Here is a 27,923-nt window from a genome sequence, read left to right as displayed (position 1 = left end):
CCTTATAGAGTATAATCCTTGTCACATATATACACATGATGATTAATAAAAGAAATTCCTTGAGTCTAACTCTGAGTTTCCTATGAAGAATCTTTCCTCCTCTGTGGTGAAGTCTCCATGGATTTCCTCTGTACTTTCCTCCAATACTCTTCCCTTAGAGGGTCCAGGCGGAGAAGGCAATGGCACCCCACTCCAGTACTCTTGCCTGGGAAACCCCATGGACGGAGGAGCCTGGTAGGCTGCAGCCCATGGGGTCGTGAAGAGTCGGACATGACTGAGCGACTTCACTTTCACTTTTCACTTTCACGCACTGGAGGAGGAAATGGCAACCCACTCCAGTGTTCTTGCCTGGAGAATCCCAGGGACCGGGGAGCCTAGTGGGCTGCCATCTATTGGATAGGGTCACACAGAGTCGGATACGACTGAAGCGACTTAGCAGCAGCAGCAGCAGCAGAGGGTCCAGGAATAGCACGACCATCTCTTCCTGCTTCCACCTAGAAGGAGCCCCAAAGGGGGACAAAGGGTTTGAAGAACCTTAGGTGTTGTGGTTAGTGGCTGACTCCTGTGCAAAGTACCAGGCGGAAGAGGAGCGGAAATGGAGACCCAGCTCAAGCGGTGACAGCAGACAGGGGGTGCCGGGCGACAGGCCGTGGAGTCTGGGGATGGAGTCAGCACTCAAGCAGGCGGGCTGCTGGTTTTGCAAGCGTGGGAAGACATGCCACATACACGCAGTTGAGAAGGAATCCCAGAACAGGTCCAAGGACACAGTTATATCGCAGAGTGTACCTGACAACGACCAGAGAGGAAGGAAGAGAGCAAGCGGCACAGACGAGAAGCATCTCAGTCCAGGAGGAGAGACTCAACCTTTGAACCGAGAGGCAGCAAGGACAGTGGGCACCTTAGCTCGGGCTTGTGAGCTCACAGGAGCAAAAACTTGCTACCACTGCCGACCTGAACCCCTCCTGGGTTGGTGAGTTTTGAGTTTCAGGCCAGCCTCGGGGCACCTCCGTCACAGGCAGGTCTCTGTCCCCTGCGCGACTCCTTGGACCCGACCTGGGCTCTGGTGACGTCTCCAGCTCTGCTTTCCCCCAAGGGCACCTTGTCCTCCAGCACTCACCCGCCTATCTAGTTTCATGAACTTGTGCCCCACCACGTGCTTGGCTCCAGTGCTGAGGCATTGGTGGTGAGGGGTACGTGGTAGAGGCTTGAAGGTTTTGAGCACCCACAGAAAAATGAGCTGGAGCCGTATGGTTGGAAATGAGAATCTGGAAATTTCAACGCTTCTCAAATTTTCACACACACACCATTAAATAATTTTAATAATACACACCAGCCTACTAAAATGAGCTAAACAAGCTAAATCGTTTAGGTATTAGGTAGTGCAGTAAGAGAGGAATGTCAAATTTAACAAAATGTGACTGTTAGTGAAAACTGAAAAGTTTTGAATCTAAACTTTCATAATGAACAGACATGAACCCAGCCCTAAGTACACCTCACTTCTTAAGACTTTATCATTTAAACAAGATTAAATTCAGAGAAACAAAAAACTGCCAAACACAGGAAAAAACTTCTAGAAAGAGTTTATTCTTACAGTTTGGGAAAACATTTTGTTCCATATAGAGTGGTCAGTTTCATTAGTTTAAAATTTTTTTTCTTCATTCTGTCACATATAAAATTATATAAGAAGAAAAATATGAAAAGGAATGCTAGGATTTAGTACAATTTGAGGGTTTATAGTAAAAATTAATGTTTTATTATAATATCTTAGATGGTTAGCCTTTACCTTGAACCCTTGAACCCTATTAAAAGTGTTACATCTCCTCAATGGTTCTAAATTTCATAAAGATACCATGTTTTCTATTATATTTAAGTTATATACATTGCATTTCTTTTTTATTTTTTAATTATATAAGTAATACATGCTGATTGTAAAAAATTCTTGCAATCGGTAAGACACACAAGTATAATCTTTTATTCTCAGTCATACTCTCCTTTCCAAAATATGTGCTTTTTCTAAAAAGTTATAAGCATTTTTTAGCAAAGATCTATGATATGATTTGTGAACCATTTTTTCCCCCAAAATCATCCATTTTCATGCCTTAGCACAATTTTCAATTGCTCAAAAACATTTTGATATTATTTGCTTCTATTTAGGTCTCATTTACTTTTCTGTAAATAGATATAACCTTTCAATAATCTGGTCGACTCCCAACCTTTTATATGATTCTCTAAAAACATCAACCTTCTCCAGACATTGAATATTGCATACTGAACCTGAAACAAAAAGAAAGTGGCAAGTTAAAATTTTATGACAAATACAATCAATTCTTCAAAAACATTATCAAGTGATTTTAAAAACAGTGTGTACTGAAGATTTTTCCTTTCTTTTTAATGAAAATGGGAAAATACTAAGAGTACATTTTCTCAACTCTGAATGGCTATTATCATTTTTAACTCCTAAGAGTTAAAATAAACATACCATCTCTCTAGAAGAATTGAGATGTCTTTAACATAAATGTACCATTTAGCTAAAAAGGCGTATTACAGAGATGGGTCCCTTTTTTGGGGATAAAATAGTCTCTAATAAAATAGCTTTGGACTTTTAAGTATTTTAGATATTAATCGTTTGCTAACGGCTCAAAGCAGTTGACTTTACTTAAACAGTTATAGCACACATCCGCAACTTACCAAACAGGTTTTTAACTTCACCATCGGTAACGTAAAATGGTGGCCCTAAGTAACAGAGAAACATGGTGAAGAATAAGCTCTACAGATCTCATTCTAAAGAGAAACAGACCTTCAGGGCCCGCTTCTCAGCTTATTCCCAATGACCTGGGGATATTCATGCTACACACAACTCGATTATCCAAACAGGTGAGGATGGGACCCGCTTTCTGCTTCTTATTTTGCACATCTTATACCAAAGACCAGCTTACAGCTGGTAACGGCAGATGCGCACCCCCGGCTTACGTAAGATGCTGAGTCAGCCATGGGACTTGGGAACAGGGACGTGAGGGTGGAGTTCATGAGCAAACTCCCCTGGGACTTCCTACTTCCAGAGTGTAGATTTTCGACCACGCACTGACCCTCATTCTACACACTCTGCCTGTTTTGCTGTGGGCACTTTAAAGGAAACAATTTCTGCCCCGTTCTAGAAGGTATTCTGAGCCTCCACCCTAGACAGAGCCTGCTTTGTCTTCTTCTCACCTGCCCTTCCTTAGGCCTACTGCTCAGGAAGGGAATTTAACACATTACCGACTGGGGGATTTTTGCTTAAACTAACACCTGTGGCTGGCGATTTGTTATGTAAGTGAATACTGAAATGTCTCGGTCAATAATATTCTGGTGGCGGAGTGGTAAACAATCTGCCTGTCAGTGCAGGAGACAGAGACACAGGTTCCATCCCTGGGTCAGGAAGATCCCCTGGAAGAGGAACTAGAAATCTGCTCCAGTATTCTTGCCTGGTAGATCCCATGGACAGAGGAACCAGGTGGGCTACAGTCCATGGGGTCGCAAAGAGTCAGACACGACTGAGCACACACACATAACACACAAACGAAAGATGTATTAACATCTCTCTGGTCAGTACGTTGCTAAATCACATTTACAGGTCTGACATCTGTCTCCCTTAGTTTTTATTTCCATCTGACTCTTCCCAGACTTAATTATGGACACTAGGTCTCATCTTTTAATGAGTTTTCAAGATCTGACTTCTTCAAACAGAAAAAAAAAAAAAAAACTAATTAACATTAATATGTATAAAACAAGGCACTTTTTAAAAAGCTCCATTAAAAATCAAAAAGGGAATGTTCATGAATTGAAAGCCTATGTACTTGTTTTTCACTTCTTCCTGAAAAGCCATGACTTAAAAGGTCAAGTGTTAATGTTCAGACACATTTAAATGAATCCAGAAGAAAACATTCCTTTTACACATTCAGAAAATATAGTTATTTTTAACATGTGCTACAGTCCATGGGGGTCACAGAGAGTCGGACACAACTTAGTGACCAAACAAGAACATTTTTAACATGCAATAAATGATAAAATTCCAGCAATTAAAAAGCAGCAATAGTTTAGAGATTTTCCTGCCCACCTCCCACCTTCCCACGTGCACTTCTCACCCCATCTTCCTAAGAAGATGTACTTGTCGGCATCAGTCCAACGCATCCCATCCCCCCATCATGGCTGACGCAGACTTCATGTATACAAGCAGGATGCCTCCCATGAGATAAAGTAGGATAAAATAATGCTATCCCCATCATAGAAATCAGGAAGCAAGGCAACAGGAAAAAGAACAAAAAGCAAACTTTACCTGCATGTTTAGTTGGATCGTAAGAAAGAACACACAAGAGGTACTGGAACCCGGGCCTCGTTAGGGACAACATTATATCAGAGTAGCTGAAAAGAACACAAAAAGGCAGGCGTTACATTTCTTTACGAAGTCAAGGCCTGCGGAGGACCAGAGTCAGGGAGGGAAGCCCAGCTTTCATCTGTTACCGAGTTTAATTCTCTGAAAAATCACATGAAGTCAAGTCTCATTCTAAACAGCCAGAAATGGGCTCAGCAGATGATGTTACCCGCCTAAGCTGGGAGATAGAGAAGACGGGAATCAAAAGGAGCTCTTGGGACTTCCCTGGAGGTCAAGTGGTTAAAGACTCTGCACTGCGAAAGCAGGGGTCGTGGGACCAATCCCTGATAGGGGAACTAAGATCCAAATGCCTCGGGGAGCAGATCAAAAAAAAAAAGGAAGCTGGGTTCAGGAAGGAGCCCCTCAGACCAGAAGACGTCAAATAAAGTGGAAGAGAGGCTCCTTCCAGCGTGACGTGGACCCTGGAGGCCGGTCAGCTTTGAACACATATTTCCCAAAGCACTGCCAGTTCTGGAGCGGTGGTTCCCAGACCAGGCTGGTATCGAGATGACCTGGGCATCTGTGGGAAGAAAAGATGCCTGGGCTTCAGTCATCCCAAGACAGAGTCAGTAGGTTTGCTGTTGGGCCGAGGATGCTGCAGCCTAACAAATATTCTGGGTGACGGGGTGCTCGCCAGGGGCTCGGATAAGAGGCATAAAACAATCCCTTTCCTCTCTTTAGCTGGAGAGAAGACTCATAAACGGGCTTCCCAGATGACACTATTGGTAAAGAAGCCATCTCCTGGTGCAGGAGACATAAGAGACACAGGTTCGTTCTCTGGGCCAGGAAGATCCTCTGGAGGAGGGCATGGCAACTCACTCCAGTCTTCTTGCCTGGACAATCCCATGGACAGAGGGGCTCGGTGGGCTACAGTCCATAGGGTCGCAAAGAGTCATATACAACTGAAGTGACTTAGCACGCTCGCATGCAAGACTGATGAACAGGTCAAAATTCAAGAACATTAAAGTTCTGCAAGTATGGCATGAACCCTGAGTGCTACTGTAACTGTCCTTTGCAGCAGGTGTCCTGGGCGGCAGGAAATACCACTTCCCAGTGTGTCTGATGGGTTCAGAGTGGGGACCAGATGCTAACAGGGCCCATCAGCAGACCAACCAGGAGACAGAATGATGAATTTGGCCCATCAGATGACTCCACTGGGAAACTCAGTTAGATCCAAAGGGAAGTTGCTCATAGATGGACCTAGAGATTGTCATATTGGGTGAAGTAAGTCAGACAGAGAAGGATAAATATCCTGTGACATCCCTTATATACAGAATCTAAAAAGAAATGATACAAACGAATTTATTTATAAAACAGAAATATGGGATGGGGAGGGAGGTGGGGGGGCAGTTCAAGATGGGGAACACATGTAAACCCATGGCTGATTCATGTTAATGTATGGCAAAAACCACTACAATATTGTAAAGTAATTAGCCCCCAACTAAAATAAATAAATTAATAAAAATAAATAAATAAAAAAACAGAAACAGACTTACAGTCTTAAGAGAATAAATTTCTGGTTACCGGGGGCAGAGGGGAAGGATGGAGGAAGGGATAGTTAGGGAGTTTGGGATGGACATGTACGCACTGCTGTATTTAAAATGGATAACCAACAAGGTCCTACCGTATAGCACAGGGAACTCTGCTCAGTGTTATGTGGCAGCCCAGATGGGAGGGAAGTTTGGGGAAGAATGGATATATGTATATGTATGGCTGAGTCCCTTTGCTGTCCACCTGAAAATATCATAACATTGTTAGTGGGCTATACACCAATACAAAATATTGTTTGTTGTTATTAGTGGATAAGTCGTGTCAGACTCTTTGCGACACCATAGACTGTAGCCCACCAGGCTCCTCTGTCCATGGAATTCTCCAGGCAAGAATACTACAGTGGGTTGGCCATTCCCTTCTCCAGGGGATCTTCCTGACCCAGGGACTCAAGCCCTGTCTCCTGCATTGGAAGGGGGATTCTTTACCACCGAGTCACCAGGGAAGCCCCGAATATAAAATACAACATTCAAAAGAAAAAAAAAAGAGGAGTTGATGGTTCTCTGTGGTCTTTGCACTAAACCCTGGAGTTGCTGTGCTGGGGCGGTGGCTGGAGCTGAGCCTAAGGGCTGAGTCAGATATGTGTGAACAGGAGTGTGTCAGTGGAGGAAGCCGAGTGCTGAGGCTGGATGGCAGAGGAGACACACACAAGGAGGTGACTGGCCACGAGAGACAGACAGAGGTCAACAGGCTGCACAGCTCTGGGTGAGGAGCTTTGGCACTTGGCATATGGGTTTCCACCAGGTCCAGCTGTGTTGCCAGCCCTGTCTGGAGCCCTGGGAGAAATCAGGGAGGCTGTCCAGGGTGGGGATTAGGACGGACTCTGCAAGGTTCCCAAGCTCAAAGTCCAACCTCTCCACCTACTGGCTGTATAAGCTTGACGAAGTCTTTACTCCTTTGTGCCTCAAGTTTTCCCATCTGTTAAATGGGGATAAGACTAGCAATGAACGCACAGGCGGCTGTGAGGATTCAGTGAGCTCACACGTAGAAATTGCTTAGAACACTGCCCGGTATGTAGTGAGCCCTCGAGTCAGTGACGTCTTCCTTCAGCATCCACGACATAAACTCCCCTAAAATGCGAGCTGGTGGCTCTTCCTCGCATGTGAAAGAACCAGCCCTAAGCAAACTTCTGAGCAGAAACCTTCGCTTCTTAACTTTCCAATTCTCATTGTTAAGAAGAAAGAACTTGCTGTCCCCATGAAGTGATGAGTCAGATGGGTTCGGCGCGGTGTCCTGGGGCTCACCAGCATCCTTCTTCTTGGAATGCAGACTTTCTCTCTCGTTGCCAAAAATTCAGAAAAATGAGAGATATGATTGATGTCAGACAAAAGGCCTAAGAGTCACAGCAGAAAACACAGCAGTTCTTGCCCACGTGTAATCTCAGGAAGACACCCAGTACTGAGGGCAGGACTGGGAGAAGGCACTAAGTACCTTAAATGTACGATAAAGTCGTGGATCTGTCCAATGGCTCAAAATAAACAGTTATTCTGGAAACAAAGGCCAGTGTTCTCAGGAGTTCTTGGGGCTGTGACCACAGACATACTCACACACACACAGACGGCTGAAAGGGGAGAAAGGAGAAGAAGGGGACCAGGAATATAGAGTCTGTGGCCAAACTAGAACTAGATTCTCTAAGAGCTCCAGAGGAGCCTCATGATTCTTTCTTACCATGAATTAAAGGGTTCAGGGGCCACTTGGAAGGCCTTCATTTCTAGGACACAGGAGGCGATAGTGGCTGCTGGGAAACAGTGTATTTCCCTGGCTTTGAGTCTAATTTGTTCTCAATTATCGACTCAACACATATTTTTTAAGCTTTTACTATGCGTTAGGAGAAGGAAGTGGCCACTCACTCCAGTATCCTTGCCTGGAGAATCCCATGGACAGACAGAGCCTGGAAGGCTACAGTCCATGGGGTCGCAAAGAGTCGGACACGACTGAGCGACTTCACTTTCACTTACTATGCATTAACATTTTATATCTATTTGGGGTTGGTCAAAAAGTTTGTTTGGGTTTTTCCACAGCAGCTTTTGGAAAAGAACAGAACCAGAAATACAGAAACAATGAGGGCCAATACCAATGTGCGCTTGTTCAGTTATTTCCCCAACATCGTGTGTTTTTAGACACAGTAGGAACTTAATGCGTATTTGTTGAACATTGGAATGAAAGTTTCCAGTAACAGGAGAACTGAAGCGATCGTTGAAGGAGGGAGTACAGCAGGCAGGCAGGAACAGTCTCGCTAAGGATGGTCCTTCAGGGAATGATGACTTCCAAGCATGTGAGGTAGGGAAGGGTCCCAGAGAAGGAAGAAGAGGGGCGCAGTGTCAGAAAGAAAAGGGAAAAATACATATTAAGAGGATGTGGCACGGTCTAATTAAAAACAGATGAGGTGTGGCAACAAGCCTAATTCGTCAAACAATTCATTTTTAAAATTTGAGATTTTATTTCACTGATGTGTAGTCCCAACCCTTTTTGCCACGTGCTATGAGTCTGCCTCCATAAAACTAAATAATTCAATATTTATGTGCTACACCCACATGAGTCTGTGAATGACATCTGGGTTGGAAAGTACACAGGAAGGATCACATTTTACTCAGTATGCCTTCTCATAGTTTAATTTTCTAATAAGACCAGGTACAAACGAATGGCCACTCCAAATATCCAGCTCAAAAGCCCTAATACAGTAACAGCTAATATTTAAACTGTCATTTAGGGTCGACACGGTACTTTCTGCATATGTCATTTCTTTTGATTCCCACAACAACCATATGAGGGGGCTGAGGCATGGGCGTGGCTTTAACTATTTTTATTTATTTTATTTTATCTTACGGCTGCACTGCAAAGCGTGTGGGTCTTAGTTCCTACACCAGGGATCTCCTGCAGTGGAAGTGCAGAATCTTAATCCTTGGACCAGCGGGGAAGTCCCTGAATCTCAATTCTGTCATGCACTTGCTGCCACCCTATGGACATATAACTTCTAACCTCTCTGACTTTACTTTCCTCATCTGAAAAATGGGAATAATGACAGCCTAATACCTCACAGGGCTACTTTGTGGATGAACTTGTTGATCAACATAAAGTATTTCAACAAATCCTGGCACATGGCAAGAGTCCAACAAATCCTGGTAGGGTCAGCGGAAGTGATGAGGGTGGTATGAGTAGAAATATTACAGTTTTACAGAGGAGTAAACTGGGGCTTAGAGGAACTGAATGTTCTGACTAGAGTAACACAGCCTAGAAGCGACAGAGCCACGAGTCTTGCACCCGTGTCCCCGTGGCCAAATCCTATACTTTTTAGACCAAGATACAGTTGGATACAGGTCTTCTAATTCCAAATACAACAAACTATTCCAAACTAGTAAAAGTCTAGGAATCTTCCATAAACCAAAAAAGTATGAGATACTGAATTAAGGCTAAAAATGGGAGGCGGGGAAACAACATAATTAAAGAAACCAAATCACTAACCGTTTGCGATCACTTGGATTAACAGCGACTAAGGCTCCTCTATCCCAAATCCTGTCAAATTTGCCAATATTTGCTCTACCAGAAAGAAAAAAAAAAATTATGTAAGAAAAACTGAATCTTTAACAAGACAGGGTTCCCCATGGTATGTGCTGGAACCTCACCATCGGTTAAGGAATTGGGATCTCATAGACGCTTTCTCTCAGAATCTCTAGGGATGTACTGATGTGTGCCTACGTGTGTGTGTGTGTGTGTGTGTGTGTGTGTGTGTAGCTGTCCATCTCTGCCTAGTTCTAGGCACTGGTGGTAGCAGCTTGGACTTGGGAGCACAAAGGAAGCACACAGGACAGTTTGCAACAACTCTGCTCTCAGCCCCTGGAACAGGTATCAGGAACTCTCAGAAGAGATCTCCCCTCTGTCTGTCCGTGCCTGAAATGCATTTCCGTTACAGACACAGGTGTGAAATGGAAGACATTTTCTTCCCTTCCTTTTCCCTACCTTCCTAGGATCCAAATAATTTTTCCAGAGCTCAGAAGTTACCCAAGGACAAAGATACCACGTGCGCAGACATGTATGCTCCAGTGAAAACAGCTGCAGAACACAGACTCAAATTAATGTTTCGTGGATGCTACTGCAAATCGGATGGAAGTGATAAAAAGACTCTTAACCTATCTCATCACTGTCTAGCAAACACTCAAATGTTTAAAAGTGGAGAGGAAGACATCAGTCCTACCTGGGAAGATCAAAAAGGTTGCAGCAGTACAGTGAAATGTTTCCTGAAGAACTCTGCAATGAAAAAGTAAAAAAAACAATCCACTTTATTAGGAGGTACCTGAATGGTCAGAGGAAAAAAAAAAAAGAGGGGACAAAACAGAGCATAGGTCGTAGAGAAATATCAGGGGATGTTTAGCAGGAGGATTGTTATGTGTTGTTTCTCATAAGACCTCTGTCCCTTATCAGAGGAACGGAAAGCCGCTCCCAGGGCTGAGGTCGTGGAATGAGACAGGCTTGGGTTTCCTTCAGTAAACATTCTCCTTAGGCAAAACTAGTTAGTCTCCATCCTCTTTCTTGAGATATGGTTTGTCTCCTGACCTTGTGACTATTATTATTCCCTTGTTCCCTTGGCAACTGTTGCTGTACGTTTGGTTTTCTGACCTTTTATCATTGTCAAAAGAAATTTCTTGTAACACAGCATATATAGACTCATAGAAAGATCATTAAAGCACCCCTTCTCTATCAGAGGCTTGGGTCCCCGTGTCTGTCTTTCTCTCTCTCTCTTTCCTTTTCTCTCTATCTTTCTCTCTTTCATTTTCTTATCGTCGACTCCGGACCACCAGATCCCGGTCCATTAAAGGACCCCAACAGAGAAAGAATATGTAATTAAACATAAAGAACATAATTTCGTGGCAAATCATCTTTACACATCATTTTTTAAATGTTTATTTTTTAAATTGTAAAATAAATATGGACCATATTATAAAGAATTTACATAATAAAGAAAAAAACCTGCCTGCCTCCATCTGAACAGTGATCTTCAATCATTTCGGCGTGTTCCTCTCCATTTTTTCCCTCTCACTTCCTGAACGTTGCAACTTTCGCAAATATTTTTTAACTGAAAATAATTTTTAATGGCACTTTAAAAAATTAAAAACCAGTATGGGATTCTTTGGGATCAACTCCAAAAGGAAAATCAGACATTGGTTAACCCTGAAGATCAGTTAGCATTAGCACTTACTCACTCTGGAACTTGTTAAATTTTAGCAAGGATTCCTTTAGCAGATATTTTAACTCCCTAAAGACGAGCACACGGATCGCTCAGTTACCAGGCAGACATTTGAAAAGTGCAGTTCTGTTGACTCCCCAGTCTCTCTCTTTCACTGGCCGATGAGCATTTACTTCCCAAGCGTCTAGTGGACAGGACTAGCCCGGGTTCTAGATACTGCAGTAAACCTGATACAGGCCCTGACCCCGGTGAGGACAGCCCGGTGAAGCAGGGAGGCGTGGGAACAGAGAGCCACCACGGTACGGTACGGGATGGGCTGTGCTGTTCTGGTTGTGTGCCCAGAACTGTGGGAACAGAGCAGACACAGCGGGGACCTCACTTCACTGCCCTCGCTCGGGGAAAGGAGGAACAAAAGCTGGCAGCGGATGAACTGGCTAGAAGCGTCTGCTGACATCACGGTGGTGGGTGGCCAGGAGGCTGGGGTGGGGGAGGGGCAGGGTAGGAGAGGTACTAAAGGACCTGAAAATATTGGATTTTATTCTGAAATGAGATGCCAACAGAAGCTACGATGAGAGGAGCGCAGGTCTTTGAAGACCCGTTCGGAAACACAGAGAGGAGGGGTCTAGAGGCCAGGAGAACAGCCCATGAATGTCAACTCTGGCTGCAGTTGGGACTCACTCAGGAGGTTTACACAGACCTGATGCCAGGCCCCACCTCTGGAGGTTATGATTTAATTAGCCTGAGCAATGGGAATCTTAAAAGATCCACAGACAATTTCAAAGGTGCCACCAGGGCTGAGAACCTTGGCCCCCAGGAGGACTAGCCTCTCTGGACTGAGGCAACTGGGATTCTTAGATGATCTAAGAATGAACTGGGAGGAAGCTGTAAAATAAACTACTCTCAAGCTTCCTACTGACCTGAGCGATTAATTTCAATCTTTAGAAGTGAGTCCTTTGCGAGAGACTGAATGTACAAAGACACAGCGGCCAAACTGAATGTACGAACAACTCAGGTCTGACAAGGGAACCTGGACCCATAGCCTCTGCAGCAAGCAGCCTGGGAAGTCAAACCACAACCCTGTGGGATGGTGGTCAATTGATCGCCATCCTCCCTGATTTATAACACCACCCCTCTCCCCTTTCTCTTCCAACTCAAAACACGCTTCCCATAGCAGTCACCGGGGTGCTGCTCCGAGTTAGCCGACAGAACCTGAAGCCTTCGCAGCTTCCACCAGGAAGCTTTCCCACCCCACTGCCAGGCTTTGAGCCGCTGCCAAATGCAATTGGCTGACTCCCTCTGAACAAACAGTCTCTGCTTGTTCTCTTTCGGGTGGATTCTGTTTATTTCCACATTATTACTCCAAACTAGTGCAGCAGTTTCACTGGATCATTTGGGTCACAGGAAGAAGACAACCTTCAAATCTATCATTTCCAGCCCAGACGATGCCCCATGCTTTGGAGCCAGTTGCCAGTACCCCCTTATCATGCCGCACGTCTCTTCAACTGATCATCTCCAGAACAACGCTCATTTTCTCTGCTCTTCAACTTGTTGCTCCTTTATTCTCTGCCATCCAACCTGTCATCTGAGCTGGAAATGGAACCTCATCACCCTCTGGATTCCCACTCAGTCACCAAAGCCTTCCCAGTGTGACACCCTAACATGGCTTTATTCCATCTGTTCCTCTAAGCACCCCATCACTCTCCTAGGGCAGCCCTTCAAGGTCTCTTTCCTGGACCATTGCTCACAACCTCCTATCTGGTCTCTCTGCCAGGGGGCTACTGTCCTTCAAACTCACTTTCCTTGAGGCTACAAGGGTGAAAATGAAAGTGAAGTTACTCAGTTGTGTCTGACTTTTTGCGACCCCATGGACTGTAGCCTACCAGGCTCCTCTGTCCATGGGATTTTCCAGGCAAGGGTACTAGAGTGGGTTGCCATTTCCTTCTCCAGGGGATCTTCCCCACCCAGGGATCCAACCTGGGTCTCCCGCATTGCAGGCAGACGCTTTACCATCTGAGCCACCGTGGCTAGTTGCATAAGAAAACCTGGCTGTCACGTTCCCACTTAAAACCCTATGGTGCAGAATGAGGTACCAGCCTCACGGGGCATCCGAGCTGGCTGACCTGACGCTCTGTCTGTCCCAGCCGTAACTGTCGCCACACTTCAGGAAGCTCCTCTTAGGCTGGGTTAGGAAACTTACCTTTCGGTTTGCATAATACCCCAAGTCTGTATGACAAAGAGCCTCCTCCTCTTCTCTTTCCTCCTAAGCTAAGCAGTTCTTTAGGGCAGGGACAGTGTTTTCATCTCTTCAGTGTCTTATGCAGGGTGTGGCACAAGACAGGTTCTCAGAAACATTTGTTGATAAATTAAAAAGCCAACAAACCCAAACCAAAAATATTACAAATAAGCTTTGATCTTGGCTTTTTATGTCTATTTGTTCACATCTAGCTATCGTCTATCTTTTTATGCTCCTTATGCTATACAAAGTCCGGGTGAATCTGATGATTAAGAGGGGTCAGCTGACGTGTATAGTGTCTTCACTTATATATTGTCTATCTTTTTCTGCTCCTTATGCTATATGAAGTCCCAGTGAAACTGGTGATTAAGAGGGGTCAGCTGACGTGTATAGCGTCTTCACTTACTCGTGCTGAGAAAAATCTTTTTTGGGGGATATGGAAATAATATTTGCCAAAACCAAAACACACCTTGAATATTTTGGCTCCAGGAATTTCCATAACTGGTTCTTCTGAGTAAGAAAGATTTTGCTCCATAAAAAATTCCCGTATCCCAAGTTCGCTGATTTCCACACCAACTACACTGTGTCCTCGGTCTGCAAACCTGCATAAAATCATATAATTACACTTAAAGTTTTCTTTCGAAGACAGTACTAAATAAAAGGATATACAACAATGAGCATATATTTTCCTTAATTTTTGGAGATTTGTATGAATTCAGACTCACAGGGTTTCACAGAACATGTAGATCCACAGAAAGCAAATCTATATACTCTCAAACCCTACGCTATGTGGAGTTCTGAGAAAAGGGTTTATAGGACCTTGAGAAAAATTTAAAAGCTTGGAAAATTATACCTTAAAATGTTGATTTACTACAAATGGACTGGATTGGAAGAGTTTCTGATTTAAAAGCATCCTATGAATTTGATATGCTTTTCAATTTCTCAAAATCAGCTCTGTCCATTAAAACTTTCAGTGATGAGAGAAGAACCTCTACCTGTGTTGTTCAATTCAGCAGCAACTGACCAGTGGCTTGTGTAATTTAGTTTAAATAGCCACATGAGGGTGGTAGATATAGTACTGGAGTACACAGCTCTAGAACATCAGCATCCATTTCTGTAACAAGGTTAAAATTTCCACTTATTTACACTAAACCCTACCAGAAATCTGTTTCATTACCATATGCAAATAGCTAGTATTTTCCTGATAAGCTTTGTGGTTACAGAATTCAGTCTTGGGATCTTCGACTTCAGAGAAAACGACCTAGTGGCACAAATACCCAGGTACAGTATTGATTTTTATACCACATCAAACACTTAAGTCATTTATGCTATAATGCAATACATGCCTTCTTAAAAATCACTGCACCATGCAAAATCATGCAATAAAATCATGAAGTTTATGGGGATGGGAGTTGGGGTACACATTAAAAACAACTTTACTGTCCCAATGGAATATTATTCAGTCATAAATAATTGAACTCTTGCCATATATGACAACATGGATGGGCTCAGAGGGCATTATGCTAAGTGAAATGAATCAGTGAAAAACAGCATATAATCTCACTCACATGTGGAATCTAACAAAAACAAAAACAAGCTTATAGATACAGAGGCCAGACTGGTAGTTGCCAGAGCCTGGGGGTGAGTGATGGGTGAAATGGATGACGGAAGTCAAAAAGTACAAATTTTTACATGTGGAAAAATGAAGGATAGCCTACTGTAGACTTGCAAAGACTAGATTATACTGTAATACATTGCCCTAAGAAAACCCAAAATCTAAGAAAATGTCCTAAACACTTCTCTAATATAACAACTTTTATACAATAATAGTCATGTCCAACTCTCTGCAGCCCCATGGACTGTAGCCCACCAGGCTCCTCTGTCCATGGAACATTCCAGGTAACCTGGAGCGGGTTGCCATTTCTTACTCCAGGGTTTTTTCCCCACCCAGGGATCAAACCCTCCTCTTTTATGTCTCCTGCATTGGCAGGCAGATTCTTTACCACTGAGCCACCTAGAAAGCCCATACAATTACAGTAGCTTAGTTCTGGCATTCTTATTACAAATGACTTTAGACCCTAAAGTCTAAAGCAATCTTCAGCCATCACATTTAATCGGCTGTTTCCTTATACCATTTTCCAATCTTGCCTCAAAGCTTCTGCTAGAGCTAGGTTGTTATCACTTATGACAATAAGACAATCTGTTCATAGAGTTAATGTTTTTCCTGCAGGTAGTTTCCAAAGTAATTCTCTTGTCTGTTTCAGTGAATCGGTTAGGATGTAATGTTCTCAATTTAGTGGTCACCTAGGCTCTTTAAGCCACGGCAGCCACTCACAAAAGCTCTCAGCTACAAGTTGCAGGAGTGGTGGCAGGCTGCAAAAATGTCACTGTCCCCACTCAGAAATCCATTCCCAATGCATGCATATTCTGTGGTTTGGCCACCTATATTTACATAGGGAACAGAGCATTTTTAAGTTACTGTATTTTTTACTTACTAATCGTTTTCATCTCTTTTTTGGGTGTTAGTTCTAGAAGGTCTTGTAGGTCTTCATAGAACCGTTCACCTTCAGCTTCTTCAGCGTTACTGGTTGGGGCATAGACTTGGATTACTGTGATATTGAATGGTTTGCCTTGGAAATGAACAGAGATCATTCTATCGTTTTTGAGATTGCATCCAAGTACTGCATTTTGGACCCTTTTGTTGACCATGATGGCTACTCCATTTCTTCTAAGGGATTCTTGCCCACAGTAGTAGATATAATGGTCATCTGAGTTAAATTCACCCATTCCAGTCCATCTTAGTTCGCTGATTCCTAGAATGTCAATGTTCACTCTTGCCATCTCCTGTGTGACCACTTCCAATTTGCCTTGATTCATGGACCAAACATTCCAGGTTCCTATGCAATATTGCTCTTTACAGCATCGGACTTTGCGTCTATCACCAGTCACATCCACAGTTGGGTATCGTTTTTGCTTTGGCTCCATCCCATCATTCTTTCTGGAGTTATTTCTCCACTGATCTCCATTAGCATATTGGGCACCTACTGACCTGGGGAGTTCATCTTTCAGTGTCCTATCTTTTTGCCTTTTCATACTGTTCATGGGGTTCTCAAGGCAAGAATACTGAAGTGGTTTGCCATGCCCTTCTCCAGTGGACCACATTCTGAACTAACCCAAAAAAGATGTCCTTTTCATTATAGGGGACTGGAATGCAAAAGTAGGAAGTCAAGAAACACCTGGCGTAACAGGCAAGTTTGGCCTTGGAGTACAGAATGAAGCAGGGCAAAGGCTAATAGAGTTTTGCCACGAGAACGCACTGGTAATATAGCAAACACCCTATTCCAACAACACAAGAGAAGACTACACGCGGACATCACCAGATGGTCAACACCGAAATCAGATTGATTATATTCTTTGCAGCCAAAGATAGAGAAGCTCTATACAGTCAGCAAAAACAAGACCGGGAGCAGACTGTGGCTCAGATCATGAACTGCTTATTGCCAAATTCAGACTTAAATTGAAGAAAGTAGGGAAAACTACTAGTCCATTCAGTATGACCTAGATCAAATCCCTTATGAGTATACAGTGGAAGTGACAAATAGATTTAAGGGACTAGACCTGATAGACAGAGTGCCTGATGAACTATGGACAGAGGTTCGTGACATTGTACAGGAGACAGGGATCAAGAAAATCCCCATGGAAAACAAATGCAAAAAAGCAAAATGGCTGTCTGAGGAGGCCTTACAGATAGCTGGGAAGAGAAGAGAAGCGAAAAGCAAAGGAGAAAAGGAAAGATATTCCCATCTGAATGCAGAGTTCCAAAGAATAGCAAGGAGAGATAAGAAAGCCTTCCTCAGCGATCAGTGCAAAGAAATAGAGGAAAACAACAGATTGGGAAAGACTAGAGATCTCTTCAAGAAAATTAGAGATAACAAAGGAACATTTCATGCAAAGATAGGCTCGATAAAGGACAGAAATGGTATGGACCTAACAGAAGCAGAAGATATTAAGAAGAGGTGGCAAGAACACACAGAAGAACTGTACAAAAAAGATCTTCACGACCCAGATAATCACGATGGTGTGATCACTCACCTAGAGTCAGACATCCTGGAATGTGAAGTCAAGTGGGCCTGAGGAAGCATCACTACGAACAAAGCTAGTGGAGGTGATGGAATTCCAGTTGAGCTATTTCAAATCCTCAAAGGTGATGTTGTGAGAGTGCTGCACTCGATATGCCAGCAAATTTGGAAAACTCAGCAGTGGCCACAGGACTGGAAGAGGTCAGTCTTCGTTCCAATCCCAAAGAAAGGCAATGCCAAAGAATGCTCAAACTACCGCACAATTGCACTCATCTCACACGCTAGTAAAGTAATGCTCAAAATTCTCCAAGCCAGGCTTCAGCAATATGTGAACCGTGAACTTCCAGATGTTCAAGCTGGTTTTAGAAAAGGCAGAGGAACCAGAGATCAAATTGCCAATATCCGCTGGATCATTGAAAAAGCAAGAGAGTTCCAGAAAAACATCTATTTCTGCTTTATTGACTATGCCAAAGCCTTTGACTGTGTGGATCACAATAAACTGTGGAAAATTCTGAAAGAGATGGGAATACCAGACCATCTGACCTGTCTCTTGAGAAACCTGTATGCAGGTCAGGAAGCAACAGTTAGAACTGGACATGGAACAACAGACTGGTTCCAAATAGGAAAAGGAGTATGTCAAGGCTGTATATTGTCACCCTGCTTATTTAACTTATATGCAAAGTACATCATGAGAAACATTGGGCTGGAAGAAACACAAGCTGGAATAAAGATTGCCAGGAGAAATATCAATAACCTCAGATAAGCAGATGACACCACCCTTATGGAAGAAAGTGAAGAAGAACTAAAGAGCCTCTTGATGAATGTGAAAGAGGAGAGTGAAAAAGTTGGCTTAAAGCTCAACGTTCAGAAAACTAAGATCATGGCATCTGGTCCCATCACTCCATGGGAAATAGATGGGGAAACAGTGGAAACCGTGTCAGACTTTATTTTTTTGGGCTCCAGAATCACTGCTGATGGTGACTGCAGCCATGAAATTAAAAGATGCTTACTCCTTGGAAGGAAGGTTATGGCCAACCTAGATAGCATATTTAAAAGCAGAGACATTACTTTGCCAACAAAGGTCCGTCTAGTCAAGGCTATGGTTTTTCCAGTGGTCATGTATGGATGTGAGAGTTGGACGGTGAAGAAAGCTGAGAGCTGAAGAATTGATGCTTTTGAACTGTGGTGTTGGAGAAGACTCTTGAGAGTCCCTTGGACTGCAAGGAGATCCAATCAATCCATCCTAAAAGAGATCAATCCTGGGTGTTCGTTGGCAGGTCTGATGTTGAGGCTGAAACTCCAATACTTTGGCCACCTCATGCAAAGGGTTGACTCATTGGAAAAGATCCTAATGCTGGGTAGGATTGGGGGCGGGAGGAGAAGGGGATGACAGAGGATGAGATGGTTGGATGGCATCACCGGCTCGATGGACATGGGTTTGGGTAGACTCCGGGAGTTGGTGATAGACAGAGAGGCCTGGCATGCTGCAATTCATGGGGTCGCAAAGAGTCGGACACGACTGAGGGACTGAACTGAACTGAACTGAATCGTTTTCATGTATTTTATTTTTCTTTCCTGCTTGATGATCAAAGTTCTCAGCATTCATGCTTATAAATGAATAGTACATCTTGGCACATAAGATAGCATCTGTACATCAATCATTACAACAAATTCTGTATAGAAAACAATTGTCAGGTTTGTGACTTTAGGGTAACCTGTAGTGAGAGTGGCTTGTTAATTAAAGTGAATTCTTTTCACAGAGAATTACTCAGAAGAAATACTTTCTTTATCATTGGTTTTATTAGCAATGATTCATGAAAACAAAAACTCCTACGTGCTGGTTGAGGGATGGGAGGGTGGAGTTGAACTGTGGACTATACACATTCTTGCCAAAAAGCTGTAATTCATTTTTCTGTCCACCTCTATTTCAAATATATAAAATTAACTTGGCCACATTCCTAAAACACCTACAAAAACTAAACCATGCACAAAGGTGAAGGAGATTTAAGACGGAAGACTGGTTCCATCTTTCCTTCCCTCATCTCAATGGTTCTAAATTAATTCTTACTCTTAACTCAATACAGAAAGACAAGCTCACCCCTCTGTTTCGGCAGTGTCTTAACTGTTTGAGAATATTACCTCTATGAACCCATCAATAATAGTCTACTAAATATAGAATCCCTGTGCATTTCTTGAGAAAGGAACTTTTTAAACTTACGTCCTATTAAATATTCACCCCGAGTATTTATCATCAAAACAAGAAAGTATGTTCATGCTTATCTGCTCATACCATTTCATCTCAACTGCTTTTCCACAAAGGGGGAAAAATACTCTCAGTTCTTTCTCGCCTTTAAGAAAAGTATCCAAATACTTCTGTAATAGCCTGGGAAGAAAAAAAGCAATGTTTTAATCAGCCCAAGGCACAGAGGAAAGGACTACAGTCATATAATGCTAAGTACTTTTCATGCATTATCTCACATAATATTTCCCAACAACTTTACTCGGTAGAGAACCTTGGTTATTAAAATCTCCAGTTTACATATGAAGAAACAGGAAGATTCAGCAGCTTGCTCAGTCATGTAACTAGTGAGGGGTTAATGTGACTCAACTCTGGGATTTTCCTGGTTAGTAATTAAAAACAAAATTTTATTTCTCATTAGTTGATATGTTTTAAAAATGTATACCTGTGTGTGTTAGAGAAGGAATGGCAACCCACTCCAGGATTCTCACCTGGAGAATCCCATGGACAGAGGAGCCTGGCTACATGGGCTACACAGTCCATGGGGTTGTAGAGTCAGACACGACTGAGCGACTAAACCACCACCACCTGTGTGTTTGTTCTAAGGCAGGCTACACAACAGAGAGAACTCATACAATGGTTCTGGAATGATATTCCAACTATTACTCGGTGTGCAAAAGTAATAATAACGACAATGTCCTCTGGGCAGTCAGGGTGGCTGCCTGGACAAAGGAACATCTGTCATGACCACTTTACTCAGCAATGGGCCATCATTTATTGCTGCTGCTTCAAAGCTGACTTCTACTACTGTTACCTTGCTCAGCCTTTAGCTCACATTAATTTCTCTCAGCTTCTCTTCTTTCACCATGTAGACAGTACTTTAACATTTGAACATATGCTATTGGAAAGCAAAGTCACAACACCACTACTTTTCAGTATAAAGAGACGGCAGCATTAATATAGCTTGAGCATCTGGGTATGTATAAACATGCATGACCAACGAATAGATGTTACAGGGGATTAAAGAAAGACATATTTCAAAAATTGAAGATGCCATCAACTGTAGGTCGCACCATGCTTTATACTCCATGGGAAGAAATATCACTGCCAATTAAACCAGGACATGTCACAGACGCATTCTGACTTCAGAGATGCTCAAATGTGAAAAACTAAACCTGTGCATCTTAAAAATCAGTCAAATAATGTGTACCTATATTATTATTTCCATTTCCAAAGTCAGTTTCTGATGGGGGATTTCCATTAGAGAGCAACATTTAATATAAATATAAACATTACTTACTGATGTCCTTGTTCTTGATGAAATTCAGTTCTGCGATTCACCCATCTTTCTTGCCATTCTTCCAGAGTCACCACCCGGTTTTTCTGAACCTCAGTGTTTGGGTACTCTTCACTGCCAAGTACTGCTCTTGGATCACTCATGGTTTTGTAGATGGCTCTGGCTCACAAACAAATGTCCCCAGGGCCTAAAAATGAAAAATGTCTGTAACGCTGTCATGAAATAAAACCCTAATATTTTCAGCAGTGTAGCATTTAACAAATATTTCAATATTCAAGGAAAAGCCACACAAAAAATTACTTTTCAGTGAGTCTGATAGTAAAAGCATACCTCATAATCCATATTAGGAAGGATCTTTAAATAAATTGAGTTACATCTTAGAGCAAAAGAGTTTAATTTTTTTAAAAAGAGAGGATAAAAAAAATAAACAGGCAGTATAACTTGTTAGCTGAGCCTTTTTTCTAACATCTCATTCTTTTGCATTGGCAGGCGGATTCTTTACCACTGAGCCGCAAGGAAAGTCCCTTTAATATCTCATTCTTTAATGCTTAAAATTTCTTTTAATGTTTACTTACTGTTTTTAACCAATGTTACATTGTACACAATTCAGAGTTCAACAGAGTTATGAAAGCAGGTCCCCATTTCTAATGAGAGGCAACCATCTTTAATTCTTTTAGCTGAATCTTGACATATAACTCAAAATATGACTCAAATACCATGCTTATTTTGTATCTTAATTTTTCACTTCTAGGAAGCATCTAGAAAATAACAGCATTTAGCCCTCTTTCAACTGGCCAATACACACACAGACACACACACCACCTTCTCATTTTTCCTATTGTATCCATACACACATAGCATATCTGTGATGAAATATTTCAAGTACACATTACAATGACTAGATAAATACTATTCTCAGCTAAGCTATGTAGAATTCTATGATTACTTTTCCTTTTCTGTACAACTTTTTTATTCTATACTTAATAACTGACTAGCTTTTTCATTTATAAAATGTCTATGTATTTATTACTAATTCAACGCTAAGTTCTCCCAATCTCCTATCAGTACACCCTCAGTCTCATCAGATATCCTATCAATCTCATCTCAGATAAGAGCCTGCTAACATGGATGCTCTCTTCTCCTGGTACACAGCTGGCCTTCTGGGATCCTTCCTGATCATCATCCTGAAGCTTTCTTTTTTATCTTGTGCTGGATCCCTTGTTTCCTTAATTGGCTATCCCCCCTCTTTTTTTGTTATCACCCTTATATTGGTACAGTACAAACTTCAGCAGCTTTCTGAGAAAGGGTATATGGGAGAAAAGGGTTTTTTCTGCAACTTTGCATGTATAAAATATCTTCATACTATTTCCCAACTACTGGCAACCCACTCCAGTATTCTTGCCTAGAAAATCCTATGGACAGAGGGGCCTGGAGGACTATAATCCATGGGGTTGCCAAGAGTCGGACATGACTGAGCCACTGAACATCCCCCAACCTTGATGTATAGCTTTGCTGGTTAAGAATTCTCAGGTAGAAAACATTTCACTCACAATTCCGAAGAAATAATTCCCTTACCATCTAGCTTGCAGTTAATGCTTAAATTCAAAGACATTCGGATTCTGATGTGATGTTTCCACGTGGCCAATATTTTTCTCTCTCTCAAAGCTTTTCTTTGTCCCTTAGTTTGTGTAATTTCATAATTCTATGCCTTCCTCTGGGTTTGGTGTAGTTCTTTTAATCTGGAAGCTCATATCCTTCAATTCTGGAAGAAGTCTTGAATTATTCAGAAGATTTTGATCCCCTCCTTTTTTTCTATTTCTCTTTCTTAGACCCCTTTATCTTTCAACTCAAGACTTTCCCTAAATGGACCTTCTAATTCCTCTTGAAAGCTTGAGTCCTTGGGACCATGATTCTATACTCACATGAGAAAAGGATAAAAGCGGAAGAAGGTGCCAGCATTCATTTGCTTGTGTTCAGTTAAATGCCATATTTTCAGTATGGTACTCCCATCCCCAACTGTGAACTGTATCTTCCCAGTCCAGAGACTGTACCCTCTCCAGGGAATAAACCCCCAAACGTCTGCTGATGCTGTGAGGAGCAGGAAGTTGGGGGAGGATCAGGAACTTAGCTTTTCAGGAATCAGAATTTCAAACAGTTGTCTTAATTTAGAGCAGACCCTTCCATTTCCCAGAGATACATGGTGCTGCTAACTTCTGAGCACTTGGGAATTCTACACTGCAAGTAGGATTGCTCATTGGCTTCCCCATTGTGGGTTTAGAATTTAGCTTTCTTCAGTTTGCAAAATCCTTCACACTTGTCCTTCTGCTTTCTTGATTTAGAAATTTTAGTCTTCTCTTCTGTCCTTCCTCTATGCCTTTAAAAATCCTGTTGTTGTTTTGGTGGAGTTTCAGGAAGGAATAAAAGCAGATGCATGGAGTCAGTATCCCACCTCTATCCCACAAGTCTGTATTTTCAAATAATTTTCTTAAATGTTTCTTTTTTGAATGGGAAAAGGCATACAAAGGTGTTGACCTAAAGAAAAACACACAAGCTAAGAGTTATGAGTTTCAATTTTATTTGGGACCTCACTGAGGACGAGAGCCTGGGAGAGAGCCTTTCGGGGGCACAGCCTTTCAGAGCATAGCTCCGGGAAAATGCTCCAAATATGTATGTTCTGTATACATAAGATCTTTTTTTTTTTTTTACTAGGAAAAATCCGTAGTCTAGTGTATGTATGCATGCTAAGTCTCTTCAGTCGTGCCTGACTCTTTGGGACCCTATGGAGTGCAGCCCGCCAGGCTCCTCTGTCCATGGGCATCCTCCAGAACACTGGAGAGGGTTGCCATGCCCTCCTTCAGGGGATCTTCCCCACCCAGGGATTGAACCTGCATCTCCTGTGGCTCCTGCACTGCAGGCGGATTCGTTACCACTGAGCTACTGGGGAAGCCCGGGGTCTAGCAAACACCTTGGTAAAAGATTACTGCTAACCACAAAGAACAGATACTTCAAGTTAATGATTTTAGTGATTTCTGTGCACAAAAAGTTGCAGGAATCAGGGACCACTGTAATTCTCCCTGAAGCATGCTATCTAGGGGCCACTGATCCAAAACACATAATGCCTCACTCTTCTTTTCCTTCCTGAAGTCCTGAAACACTTGGGGAATATCACTCTCTGCAGGGGGATGTAATTTAACCCTTAGTATAACTGGATGATGAACAATACTTTTTGTTCCTTTTTTGTTCCTTTACAAAGAGAACTAAGGAAAAAAGACATGTGAACATAACTGCAAATCTACCTGAAGCTATGTGGAAAATGTCTGTCTTTTCAATATGAAATTTGTCACATAAGGACAACACAATAGTTCTAACATATCTTTTGAATCATTAGTGAAATTAATTTGGTTTGGATTACACTAGCAGGCTAATCTTAGTGGGATTTATTTAATGATTCATCTATGAGATCAGCAAACATCACGGAAAAGAAGTTCTTCAAGAAAAAGTTCCCTTTATGACAAAATTGGGTTTCAGTGTGCTTAGGATTTAAAGGAGAAGGCACCTCCCTTGGAATTAAGAACACAAATCACTTTCCTGCAAACGTTTGTTAACAAATGGCTTTTGAGAGGCCCTGACATGTCAGGAGGTGATTCTTAACAAATGGCTTTTGAAAGGCCCTGACATGTCAGGAGGTGATTCTCGAGTCTTCTGAGAGGTGAGAGGAGTATCTGAACATATCGTGTACAGAGAGGCAAAAGAGTTGTAGTTTTCCCATTTCCATTTTCAGCCACAGATTTTGACACCTGAACTTGAGCCTGATTAAAACAATTTTCCACTTAAAAGGGAAGCATTATTTTATCATGGAGCAAAGGCAGCCTATTGGGCCTCCCTCCTAGCTTAGTCAGTAAAGAATCTGACTGACACAAGCAATATGCTCTTTGAATCTGCCTGCAATGCAGGAGACCCGGGTTCGATCCCTGGGTTGGGAAGATCCCCCAGGAGAAGGAAATGGCAACCCACTTGAGTATTCTTGCCTGGAGAATCCCATGGACAGAGGAGCCTGGTGGGCTCCAGTCTATGGGGTTGCAGGAGTCGGACATGACTGAGCAACCAAGCACAAGCGCAGCCTGGAATAGTTCAGCTCCGACATGACTAGGTGACTAACAACATCCTCTCTTCCCAGCTGGCGCTAGTGGTAAAGAGCCTGCCTGCCACTGCAGGAGACACAAGAGACCTGGGTTCAAGCCCTGGGTCAGGAGGGTTCCCTGGAGAAGGAAATGGCGATCCACTCCAGTATTCTCGCCTGGAGAATCCCATGGACAGAGGAGCCTGGTGAGCTACAGTCCATGGGGTCGCAAAGAGTCAGATACGACTGAAGCAAGTTAACACACATACCCCTCTCACACAGACTTGGTATCATGAATATAATTTAGTCGTTTCTTAGCTGTTCTCATAGCTTCTCAACGTGTACTTAACTTGTCCACGTCCCTTTCTGGAAAAATAAAAAATTTCTTTCTATAACAAGATAAAAGTGCAAAATTATAAGAATCAGGAAAGGCTAATATCACAGTTATTCTTACCCATACACAGAAATAGCATATGTGCCCAAATCTCCTTGGGTGTTCTCCCAAGTCTGGTTTCCTCCTCACCTTTTCAATAAAACCACGTTTCTGCCTTAGATTTGTTTTAAAATTTTAGCAAACTGCAAATTTAGTAAATTGAAGTTAAACTGTCCTAAATTAAAATTAGTAAAATTCAGTAAAGTTATTTTAAAATTTTGGTAAATTGTAGAATTTAGAAAACTGAAGTAAATTTAAAATTGAAGAACTTCCCTCAAGTGCACAAATTTTAAGAGTGTGGCTCAGTGATTTCCTCTTACATATGCATACACCTATGCATTTACCATGGAGCAAGACAGGATATTTACGGCACCCCATTTCCCCCAATTCCCCGCCATCACTATTCTGGCAAGTATTTCTCTTTTCTTAAAATCAACAATACCCGACAGTGATTTGGAGGTCCCTTTAATCAGGGACTCAGAAAGGTCATTCACTACCCATTCCCACTGGGCTCCCCGAGTCCATTTCAGGGCGCGGATTGCCGGGCGAAGCGCGCACGGCGGGGTGCCCCGTTCCCGACTCCGATCACACACACACTCGCAAACGGCCCATTGGTCACGGCACCCTCCTCCGCGCCCAGCGGCCCCTACCTCGTGCGCTGTCCGCCCGCCGACCGCTGACTGGCGCTGTCCGGGGGCCGCACGGGCCGGGGACCCCCGGCTCGGCCCCGCCCCCGGGCCCGCCCCTCCCGCGGCGCACAGACCCCGCCCCCCTCCCCAGGCGCCCCGGCTTTGCGCAGCGGCGGAAATGGCCAGGGCGGGGCGAGCCGCGCGGCGTAGGCGAAGGCGGGGACCCTGCTCCTCCCCGGTCCCGCCGGCTCCTCCCACCACGGGGCACGTCGTGACAGGGGCGGAAGCGGCGGCGGCGGCCGAGTTGGGGCTGCGGCTCGCGGCGCGGATCCTGCCGTCCTGTGCGCGCGGCGCGCGGCTCCGGAGAGGCGCCCGCAGCCCGGGGCGGCGCGCTCGGTCTCGCCTGCTCTCCGAGGTGGGGCGGAGGGGAACGCGCGGCTCCGGGGGCGGGCGTGGGGGCGGCGGCGGATTTCTGGTGACAGCTCTGCACAAAGCAGCCTGCCCGGTGTGCAAACTCTCCTGCCCCTGAGCCGCGCTCCTCTCCCGGGTGGGAGGTCGACTGGTCCCTTGGGGCTCTGCCTTCGTCCCCGGGTTGGAAAGGGGCGAGGGGTGCGGGGAGGACGCAGCCCGAGGGGGAGGGTCCCAGCCCGAGGAATGGGGGGTGGGATATGGATTCCTGGCCTGGGGTGTTGGAGCGACCGGGTTTCCCGGTTCCTCGCGGTGTTGCGGGTTAATCCCCCTCCCCACAATGTTTGCTTTCTGTACAGGGGTGCCGTCTTCCCGCGAATCCTTGCACGCCTCCAGCGCAAAGGTGAGCCTGGGGAGGCTGCGGCTTCTCCGACTTCGGAGGAGTCGAGAGAGCTTTTTGGAAAGCGAGGCGGCTGCCGCTGGCACAGAGAGCCTTTGGGGGCTCCCTCCTGGGGTTGTCAGAGCCCTGTCACCCGGGGAGAGGCTGCTGCGAGGAAGGGCGCACCCACCGTCCGGGGGCTGGAACTCCGTCGCTTGCCTCCCAGCTTTGAGAGCGTGGCGGAGAGGAGCCGGCACGGCCTCGCAGGTGCTGTTAGCCGGACTGCAGCGCAGGGACCACGCGTTAAGACGCGATCGGCATTGCCAGGTTGCTGAGGTGACCCCTCCGGGACCCGGGACCCCGAGGGAGCGGCCCGACTTCGGTAGCTGTTAGTCAGCAGCCCAGCAGCTGGCAGGTGAAAGAGGAAGGAAGAGACAGGCCCAGCTGTAGCGAGTTGGGGGTTCCGTGACCTGGAACCTAGCCAGCCGGAGGCCAGGCCTTCCCTCGGGAGAGCGTGCAGGCGTCCAGACCACCCCGTTTGGGGGATCGGTCGCTCCACCTGTGCACATACAGCTCAAGGCTTTTACACTTTGGTTGGTTGTTTTGTTTTGTTTTGTTTTTAAACCGACTTTAGTGGAAGAAAGGTGAGTGGGAGGGAAGGTTTTCTTTAGGAGGTACCGGAGAAAATGACCATCAATAATTAATTATCCTCCGTGCAGAGAAAGTCGTCAACAAAGCATTCGGGCAATTGAACTGGATCCATATGTCTGAAAGTTGATTCTTGTGGGTGCAGTTTTAAGTGGCCCGAAAGGAAATTTTTGCTCCTATTGTCTCTGGAGAAGTTTCTAGTAGTTTGTCCAGTTTTGAGAAATTATGCTAATGCCGCTATACATTTTTACTCCAACCTGGAGCCCTTTAATTCATATTTTTATGGATTCTGTGTCTTTTTTTTTTTAAGTTTTTTGAAT

At 43.9% G+C, this 27,923-nt stretch overlaps 2 protein-coding genes across 22 annotated transcripts in view; one reads left to right on the top strand and one right to left on the bottom strand.

Moving 5' to 3' along the window:
- Positions 1 to 1,564: 1,564 nt before the first annotated feature.
- On the bottom strand, positions 1,565 to 27,323 carry TPMT (thiopurine S-methyltransferase). Of its 8 annotated transcripts, none has more exons than XM_081518101.1 (10): positions 26,190 to 26,296; positions 22,562 to 23,518; positions 20,990 to 21,173; positions 19,741 to 19,833; positions 13,841 to 13,973; positions 10,149 to 10,201; positions 9,419 to 9,493; positions 4,313 to 4,398; positions 2,689 to 2,733; positions 1,565 to 2,274 (listed from the first exon to the last, which is right to left on the bottom strand). In XM_081518101.1, the coding sequence occupies exons 3-10, from the start codon at positions 21,127 to 21,129 to the stop codon at positions 2,162 to 2,164; spliced, it is 738 nt and encodes a 245-aa protein (XP_081374227.1). In that variant the 5' UTR covers positions 21,130 to 21,173; positions 22,562 to 23,518; positions 26,190 to 26,296; the 3' UTR covers positions 1,565 to 2,161. The 8 variants fall into 8 exon arrangements, with proteins under 8 accessions (XP_081374227.1, XP_081374226.1, XP_081374228.1 ...); XM_081518100.1 differs by having other exon boundaries at positions 22,562 to 23,371; XM_081518102.1 differs by lacking the exons at positions 22,562 to 23,518; positions 26,190 to 26,296 and adding an exon at positions 27,146 to 27,323.
- The window catches only part of KDM1B (lysine demethylase 1B), a 42,551-nt gene continuing 41,057 nt past the window's right edge, over positions 26,430 to 27,923 (top strand). For 7 of the 14 annotated variants that reach the window (XR_014061670.1, XR_014061668.1, XR_014061669.1 and 4 more), the window contains exons 1-2: positions 26,430 to 26,583; positions 26,936 to 26,979. The gene's annotated coding sequence lies outside the window, so the exon portion shown is untranslated. Of the gene's footprint in view, positions 26,674 to 26,935; positions 26,980 to 27,923 lie in introns of all 14 variants that reach the window. The other 7 variants (XR_014061667.1, XM_081518091.1, XM_081518087.1 and 4 more) reach the window with 2 other exon arrangements.

Source organism: Giraffa tippelskirchi, chromosome 8, assembly GCF_054371585.1.
Source record: "Giraffa tippelskirchi isolate mGirTip1 chromosome 8, T2T-mGirTip1v1.2.pri, whole genome shotgun sequence".
In the NCBI taxonomy this organism is placed as follows: domain Eukaryota; kingdom Metazoa; phylum Chordata; class Mammalia; order Artiodactyla; family Giraffidae; genus Giraffa; species Giraffa tippelskirchi.
Note: the sequence above shows the minus strand (reverse complement) of the source record. Positions and strands in the feature narration are given on the sequence as shown.